Source organism: Cornus florida, unplaced genomic scaffold (assembly GCF_030987335.1).
Source record: "Cornus florida cultivar Cherokee Brave unplaced genomic scaffold, ASM3098733v1 CherokeeBrave_3.0.0_Hap2_Chr11, whole genome shotgun sequence".
Lineage (NCBI taxonomy): Eukaryota > Viridiplantae > Streptophyta > Magnoliopsida > Cornales > Cornaceae > Cornus > Cornus florida.
In genome coordinates this window covers 106690701-106700321 of record NW_026775581.1, presented here as the reverse complement: position 1 = coordinate 106700321, position 9621 = coordinate 106690701, and the positions used below count along the sequence as shown (strand labels likewise).

Here is a 9621-nt window from a genome sequence, read left to right as displayed (position 1 = left end):
TTTATTTTATTTAGTAGCAATAAAGTAACTAAATTACCCTGGTGGAGTACTAGAATTAAGAATAGTTGTGTTACTCGAAAATTTATCTTAAAATTTGTCACTCAAAATTTATTTATAAATTTTTTCTTTCTTTTTTTGTCATTAATTTCGTAATTAATTTATCATTCCTATTTAATACTCCTCCAGTCCTAAATTAAGTGTGATTTATGAATAGTAATTTTTAAGAAAATATGTAGGACATGTATCATCACTCCCGTAAAAATTACTAATTTAAAAATTTTAAACTTAAATAATATATATATATATATATATAAAAAGACATGAAATATATTATTTGTACACGAGACGTAGACTATTATTTTGGGCGGACAAAAAAAAAAACAGCATAATTATTTGAGGTCTTTTCCATCTTCCAAACACCTAAAAGGAAATAAAAGTACAAAAAAGAGTGAAAAGGAAAGAAAGGGACGGAAAGGGTAAAAAAAGGAAAACAGGGACTGCGTATTCTCATTCTGTGGGCGCGTTGAAGAAACTGAGACGAATCTGATCCTTAAATTGCTGCAAAATAAGTACAAACGACGATGCGGAAATTTGTAGCAGACAAAGCCAAAAATCTCATCACCACCACTTCCTTGCTGCAGACCAATTCAACAGAAACGCTCAGACTTTCGTCGTCGTCTTCTTCTTCATCAGCTTTATCTCAATCTGCTACTCGTTTCTTCACATCTACTCCCTCTTCTCCTGATTCAATGGCTTCTACTAATTCACCCCCTTCGGTCACTCTTCAAAACATCAACCCCAAGGTATCAAATCTACACTACATACAAATATATATATATATATATACTCACATTTTGATTTACTGTTTTATTGATTGTGCACGCCAGCTATGGGTAATTGGGTTTTCCCCAACTTCTGCTTCTGAGCTTTCTGCTTAGTGGGTTTTTTTTTTTTTTAAATCCTCTTGTTGGGTTTCATTGATATGCTCTTTTTACCTAATATATATATATATAATTGACTCCTTAATTGATGTTTATAGCATTGGCATAGATAAATGCACCTATATAGTGCTATATATGTAAATTTACATGAACTTTGTTGATCATGAGTTTCCATATCTGGATTTGCAAATTCGTTTGTGTCCAACAAAGATTGAGTTTTAAGTTCCCTTTTTTTATTAGATATGCCAAATCGTATCCATCTGTAGTTGGATATTTCTTCTTTTATATTATTTTTTCTCTTTTTTATTCACTTCTTTTGTTTTGTACCGTTTACGTTCTGCTTATGTTCTCTGCTATGTTTATGTTTTGGCATGTAGATTCTTCACTCTTTTTTTTTTTCCCTATAATTTTGAAGTCTGGTATAATCTCCACCTTTATCTTCGTAAACCAATCAAGACCTCTAGATTTATATTTGCTTCAACCTTAAAATATATATATATATATATATATATATATATATATATATATATATCAGATGGCTTCAGTCATCATAGAATATTTATTGAGCTTAGTGGAAGTATATCGATGCCCGAACCCTCTAGCTTCGGGCCTAAAAATGCCTTTTTCTCAAGTAACTTGGAAGATGTGACAGATGTGACAGTTAAATTTCGATTTGAATCGAGCATGTTGATGCGATAACTGATGATGATGTTGATGCAATAAAGGTATGGTTTCCTATTAACAGGAGAAGAAAATATGATTTATACACCAAGAGAGAGATTATAGAGAGAACAGTTCCCCACTAACTGATGTCCTAAAAGCCATGATAGGTATAGTTGGTGGGCTGCATATTGAGCAAACTTAGAATTGAGAAAGTGATTCCAAGCTTGCTACCGGAATGACATGTTATGGCTATGAAGCGACCTCCTTTGAGTGCTATAGAAAAATTTGAATTTCTTTACCAATTCTCGATACTTGTGATCGAGTCTAAGCATTTTCTAACAAAGGTCTCTGTTTAATCTAATGAAGCTTGTTGAACAATGACTTAATTATCCGGTTTGGTCCTGATTTCTCTAACAAGTTCTGCTTACTGAATTTATAGTGATTCTGTACATCTTCATCACCAAATTTTCCTTTTATTCCAGGTCTTGAAGTGTGAGTATGCTGTTCGTGGTGAGATTGTCACCGTGGCGCAGGTAAGATAGCTAAAATGTGATAACTAGAATCTGTACAACTAATTTTCATGATTCATGGACTCTGCATATTCAAGGACATACACTCACAACAAAGGCTGCCCCTAGATAAATTAATTTGAGGGTGTTTGAACTTGTAAAATGGCTTTTGGGTGGACCTAGTAACTATTTGGATATGCTGCATCTTATCATGTAATTTCTACAATATATTCAGCTTATTGGGGTACTCTATGTGATGTGATGTCACAGAGATTGCAGGAAGAATTACAAGCAAAGCCAGGTTCTCATCCCTTTGATGAGGTACTCTTGTTTCTCTTTGTTTTTGTTTTTTCAATTTTAGCTTTAAATGCATACTTGGATGCAGGCAGTTTGGTACTTTTTTGGGCACTTTTAGGTTTAGGATGTGGTTAACTAACAATTCCTTCACATTAAACCTTGTAAACCATGTTTAATAACCTCTTATTTCTTGATTGATTGATGAAGATATCTGAATTTTTGAAGAATGAACACAATACCTGAACTAGGAGGTTGATCTGTTGGCTGAATATTGTTCCTCACTTTCTTAAGCAATGTTTATACTTTGAAAATATATACAACAAATTCTTTTTACTAGAGAAGAACTTTTTTGCTCCTTTCTTCCACAGTCACAGGCTCACAGCTTATCTTCCTTTTTGGTTATGTCTTACTGTTCGCCATTATTTTATACATTAATGTTGGTCTTGGTAATACAATTTTCTCTGTCAGATATACTGCTTCTATACTCATTTTCCCCTTTCCATTTGCAGATACTTTATTGCAATATTGGAAATCCTCAGTCTCTTGCTCAGCTGCCTATCACTTTTTTCCGAGAGGTTCTTGTGCTATAAATTTATTCTAGAATGTAATATAGGTTTCTCAGTTCAAGCACTTTCTAATTATGGTCACACTTATATTAGGTTCTTGCACTATGTGACCATCCGGCCATTTTGGACAGAATTGAAACTCAGGGTTTGTTCAGGTATGGTCAGCTTATGGCTAGTTATAAGCTTTCTGAGCTATTAAATGTATGCTATATTGTTAAGTGCTAATTTCTCCAAAAAATCGATTGTCATACTAGGCTATTAATAGCACTACTAATAATAAAATTAGAGAAAGTAGACTTGGGTGGTATACTCATATACAACATAGACCAAAGATCCATTGGTTAGAAGAGGAAGATTTGTTTGCCTAGAAGGGAAGCAACAAAAAGGCCGACCAAAACTTATATCGGATGAAGTAATTAAAAAAGATTTTAAGAAATTAAACATTTAAACATAAGAGGAGACATGGTGTATAATATGTAAGAATGCAAAAAAAGAATTCAAATGGCTGATCCCATCCACACGGGATAAAGGCAAGGTGTCTTACCCAGAAATGAAATAGTTGGTATTTATTTCTCAGCAATTCTTTGATCCACAAAATTATCATCAATTGCCATTTTTAGGTGTTATACATTTTGGATAATTGCAGTATAAGATGGTGGCTAACATAAAGATGGCTATCAACTACTCCAAGTCATCATCTTTTTTGCATCTTCTGTGCTCAACTCCTTGGTTGTCCTTGAATATATGCGAGTAACGAAGACAAATACCAAAATTAAAAAAAGAAAAACAACTACCGTGGAACGTCCTACTGTTAAATTCCAACAGTACAATGGAGTTCTTGCAACCCACTCACTAGTGGGTTGCAAGAACTCAACACCTTGCGCATAGAAGGTAGAAAATAATGACTTGAATTGAAATTAGAGAGGGTAAAGGGTATGGAAGAGGAAGGAAGAGGGAAGATTTAAAGTAAGTTCATTATTTTACTTATAGAAAGAAGTTCTTTTCCTTGCAATTAATATAATATTACTTGTTCAAGGGAAAAAAATTGTAATATTATGTGTTTAAAAAAAACTGCCAATTGGGCATCCCCATTGAGGTAGGTCTAGATTCCTACTATTGACCACCCCTTCCATTCTCAGCCCCAGCGAACAAATACCACCCCACCCCACCCCCCCCCCCCCCCCCCCCCCCCCCCCCCCCCCAACAAAAAAAAAAATTAGAAAGAAAGTTGTTAATAATCAGTAGCTCATGACTTTTCATAGTGCGGATGCCATAGAACGAGCTTGGAAGATCCTAGATCAAATTCCTGGAAGGGCAACTGGTGCATACAGTCACAGTCAGGTAAGGATGTCCTCTTCAGCAGTATTTGAAAGATTTAAGTCAATTTATCGTTGTGTGGATACATCGTATGAGTTTGATTCTTTCCAATCAGGGTATCAAGGGATTACGTGATACAATTGCTGCTGGTATTGAAGCCCGTGATGGTTTTCCTGCTGATCCAAATGATATTTTCTTGACAGATGGTGCAAGTCCTGCGGTAAATTTTGATTTAAAACCCGAATTCTTATCATGTTTATCTAAATTTTTCAGCGAGTAATTGTATTTCAATTTCAAGCATAGATAACATTTTTTTTTTCTTTTTTTCTTTTTTACCAGGTCCACATGATGATGCAATTGCTGATAAGATCAGAGATGGATGGAATTCTTTGTCCCATTCCTCAGTACCCTCTGTATTCCGCTTCGATTGCCCTCCATGGTGGCACTCTTGTAAGTGACCGTAATATAGGAGCAATAGTCAGAAATGGAGATTCAAATTGTCAGCTCTACCCAAGTGCAAAATTTTGGCCATCTGTAAGCCAAACTTAAATTGAACTTGGGACTGGCTTAATGTGAAATTTTGCAGTGTCATTAACCTAACCATACTGATCTTCGAGATTAAAGGTTTGATTTTATCATCTAATGGGATTTTTTTTAATAATACGAATATCTGACGTGGAATTTCAAACTGGTTTTGCAGGTTCCTTACTACCTTGATGAGGCAACAGGGTGGGGGTTAGAGATTTCGGAGCTTAAGCAGCAATTAGAAGCTGCCAAGTCTAAGGGCATTACTGCCAGGGTCTTGGTTGTAATAAATCCAGGAAACCCAACAGGGCAGGTACTGGTGATCAAAATTTTCAGAAGGTTAACTAAAGGTTGAATATCTTGCATTTCACTCATTCATAGGAGGCAGCTTTGGTGAAAACCAGTTGTCTGGTTATGAATAATGACCTTGTTTTATGATTTGATTGTATTGGTAACCTATGCCTGCAGGTCCTTGCTGAGAGCAACCAGCGGGAAATTGTGGAATTTTGCAAGAAAGAGGGTCTTGTTCTTCTGGCAGATGAGGTGAGTAGATATCCAGGGACCTCAGTTCTGTAGGCCTCTCTATGTCTGGAGATTATTTAATATAGACTAGGTTACTTTAACTGAAGTCAGGTTTGGCGGGTTGTGACTTCACCATTCATGGACAAGATTTACCTCAGATTTGTGCCTCTGAATGTGCTCACACAGCTACTATAATATAATGGCCTTCAACAATATTTTTTGTACTCGTACAGGTATATCAGGAAAATATTTATGTTCCTGACAAGAAGTTTCACTCATTTAAGAAAATCTCCCGATCTATGGGGTATGGTGAGAAGGATATCTCCCTGGTGTCTTTTCAGTCAGTCTCTAAAGGTATGTTGGTCTTGTCAATAAAATTTATCAAGAAATGAATTGTGGAAATTGTTGAATTGAGAGTTCACAAGCCGTGTTGCTTTGCTGGCTTCAGGGTATTACGGGGAGTGTGGAAAAAGGGGAGGATATATGGAGGTTACTGGTTTTAGTGCTGAAGTAAGGGAACAAATCTACAAAGTAGCATCTGTAAATCTTTGTTCTAATATCTCTGGTCAAATTCTTGCCAGCCTTGTCATGAATCCTCCGAAGGTAAGATATTTCTTTCTTCGAATTAGTGTTCCTTTCATTTTCCCTCATTTTTGGTCAAGGAGGTTATGTTGATACCCAGTTGGAAATGGATTTGATAAGGTAAAGTCAGAGATAAGATTTCTGATTGAAGACCAAGCTAGCTTTGAAATTTCAGTGAGCTGGAGCCCCTCTCATCACCATTTTTATTGAGAATCTCAATTTCTTGAATTAGAATTGCTTTCCAAGTTTGATTGACCACTACCTGGGCATATTTTGTATCTCAATCAACTTCTTGAGTTGTTGTTTCATGACTTTGATTTACATAATTAAGTTGCTCTAAATTTTATTAACTGCATAGCTATAATCTTCAACTATGACATTAACCGGTCATTTCAAACCAAAATTCCATCTACATTATAGCAATTACTGAAATGGATGAAATATGTGGATGCATGCAGGTTGGTGATGAATCCTATGAGTCCTATTCTGCAGAGAGAGATGGAATACTCTCATCACTAGCAAGGCGTGCAAAGGTTAGTTAAAACAAACAAATTTCATTTAATGAAGGGAAACTGATAAGTTATTTAATTATTAAGAAAAAAAATTCAAAAAAAGAAAAATGGTTTGAGTGAGACTGGATATTGCATTGGATTCTAAATACTAATTGATGCTTACTGAATATTGTATTGGATTCTAAATTCTAATTGATGCTTACCTTTTGAGCTTTTAGCAACCATAGCATCTATTTGAGTTTGTAATTCATTTTGGATGCGGATTTATTTTCTAAGTATTATTAAACTTGCAATAATTTGTGGTATTCCATTATAATAAACCTGCATTCTCCTATGTTGATGATATGACAATAAGCTACCTTGACATTGACCTTTGTTAAAAACAGTACAATTAAGTTTGCATTATATGTTTTCTTATATATATATTTACTATTTTTCCATTAACACAGACGCTAGAAGATGCACTCAATAGTTTAGAGGGTGTGACTTGCAACAGAGCTGAAGGAGCAATGTATCTCTTTCCGCGTCTTCACTTGCCCCAGAAAGCAATAAAAGCAGCAGAAGCAGCAAAAACGGTCCCAGATGCATTCTATGCTCGCCGCCTCCTTGATGCCACTGGAATTGTTGTTGTTCCAGGATCTGGATTCCGTCAGGTGAGAATTATAGATCGTATAAGTCACTGAATTCCACAATTCCTTCGGCATGTCAATTTTGTACAGTTGCAAATAGCTGCAAATTCCAACTTGGGAAAAAAAATTTCTATTCAAATGTCAACAAAATCAATTGGTCTTAAAAATCAACATATCCCTCTTTTGAAAGGGTGGAGCAAAATGCAAGATTTGTTTTGAGAAAAGGGAAGGGTGGTCAGATATTATTATCCAACTGAATTGATTTCAACACCCCCCCTCTCCCCCTCCTCTCTCTCTCAAAACTCGAAACTCGAACACCCTACTTTGTCCCTATGGAGAGTTGAACCCTTGACCCTATGCTTTGGAAGGTAAGGAAGTATATCACTAGGCGTGCAGTCCTGTGGTGACTAAATTGATTTTCAAATTAAAAATTTCTTGAAAACTTTATGAAACTGTATAAGCTCATACGGTGTGGGATGGTGTATGGTGCAAACTGATTTGCCTATTTCCTCATATTTCTGGGTTAGACTGATGATTTTGTGCTGTTATTTTCTTGGAAGGTCCCTGGAACTTGGCATTTTCGGTGCACAATTCTGCCTCAGGAGGACAAGATTCCGGCAGTGGTCTCTCGTTTGACAGAATTTCACAAAGGATTCATGGACGAGTTCCGTGACTGAAACTGAAAGATATTTTTTTTTTTCACAAATTCAGACCCTGCCTCCGAAGAGTTCTAAATAAAATAGTAACCATTATGTTCGTGTTCATGGTTATCTTGTATTTTTCCTTTTCCAACATTTTTGGGGAGAACAATAATATTCTAGTTATACTGCGAGTTATCTGCAGGAGTTATTTATAGAAGCAAAGGCTGGGTTCCCATTGTCTTTCTATGATTTTCACCTTCACCATTTCATTCTCTGAGCCTAAGTATTGTTTAGCAAACAGGCCATGCATAACTTTATGTTAACTGCAGCTACCAATTCGAAACTCAAGATAAAAAGGAAAATATTGGCAATATGCTGAAAGTTTCCAAACAATTGTGAGGGATACTGGTAGAAAGTTCGTGAATAATTTGTGTATGATAGAAGAATATGCGACAACTTTGTGTAATTCATTTGTCTATAATGGATAAATCGTATAAGAGATGTAAATTTGTAATGTACTCGTATTTTCTATTCACAAAACATACTTTTTCAATTATTATATATATATATATATTTAAAATAACCCTCTGCACTCCACTTATAAGTACTCCATACGGTTACCTATGTAACGCGGACACAAGATACAGACAGGACACGGATATGTTTAAGTCGTCTGCAAAGGATTCTACCCGCCGCTCCATAGAAATTGTACTTCAAGGCGGCCCGCGCGGCAAGTCCGCCGCGGGGCTTGGCCAACGACACATGCCTTTCGGAATGCTACCCGATTGATCCTGCCAGTAGTCATATGCTTGTCTCAAAGATTAAGCCATGCATGTGTAAGTATGAACTAATTCAGACTGTGAAACTGCGGACACGTCAAATTTTAAAAAAGTAGGACACGGGTACGGCGTGGACACGATTACATAATAATTTTAATTTTTATTATTATACATCTATTTAGTAATAGTATTATAAAACTTTAATTCATTTATAATTTCTATACTAAGAATTGCTCTAAAATGAATTAGAAAATAAAATTATGTCATTGTTGTAATAATTTTTATATCATATATACCATTATTTCACTACTTTGTCACGATAGTATTCATATTATTTTCAATATTACTAGGTAGATTTGTGTTAGAAATGTCCATATTATTTTCAAGATTACTGTGTAGATTTGTGTTAGAAATGTCATAGAAGTGTCGGCGAAGTGTTCAGAAAGTGTTGGTGAAGTATCCGAAATAATGAAATTAATTTTTATTTATGGACATATATATGAAGTGTCGGACACATGTCCGTATCCGACACTAGTACAGCTAGAAGTTACCGTACTTCTTAGATGGTGACTATTGGAAAGCTTCCATAATTCTTATTCATCTTTTTATTTTGAATTGTTCCAAAATATTTGTTGCCCAAAGTAATTGCATTAAATGATGATTCTCTTTAAAAAAGATTAAACTTTTAACGATCGTCATTTATTTTGAGACCTAGAAAGTAATATTTTCATAAACCGAAGAATGGCATAGGAAGTAATATTTTCATAAGTTATATATTTTCAATATGGAACTTATCCATTTTTCTAAGTGACTATTTAACTGGTCTATAGGACGCATTCCCACTTTTTGAAGTCCAGATATTACATATCCCTTCATTAAGACACAAAAAGTGTGTCACAATTCCGATAATCTTCACCATAGAGAATCATTTGTCATTGCCAAGACCAAAATTCTCATTTTCTTGTTCCAAAAGAGGTTTCGGCCTCAAATATTTGGGAGATGAAGTGCTCAAGTCCTTCCATACTAAGGACTTGCCAAGGGCCTTGTGGTCCGTAGTAAACAAGAGACATACCATGAAAGCCACCACCTTAGTTGGACTCCCGGATGGTTTAGGATTTTCTGAGAACAACAAATAGAA

The 9621-nt window shown here is 35.4% G+C and overlaps 1 protein-coding gene across 1 annotated transcript; it reads left to right on the top strand.

Moving 5' to 3' along the window:
- Positions 1 to 498: 498 nt before the first annotated feature.
- Positions 499 to 7948, top strand: LOC132284165 (alanine aminotransferase 2-like). The gene is made up of 15 exons (XM_059786241.1): positions 499 to 803; positions 2087 to 2137; positions 2384 to 2434; positions 2920 to 2985; positions 3070 to 3131; positions 4239 to 4317; positions 4409 to 4513; positions 4633 to 4743; positions 4994 to 5131; positions 5287 to 5361; positions 5574 to 5694; positions 5789 to 5943; positions 6381 to 6455; positions 6884 to 7087; positions 7624 to 7948. The coding sequence occupies exons 1-15, from the start codon at positions 582 to 584 to the stop codon at positions 7738 to 7740; spliced, it is 1632 nt and encodes a 543-aa protein (XP_059642224.1). The 5' UTR covers positions 499 to 581; the 3' UTR covers positions 7741 to 7948.
- The last annotated feature ends 1673 nt before the right edge of the window (positions 7949 to 9621 follow it).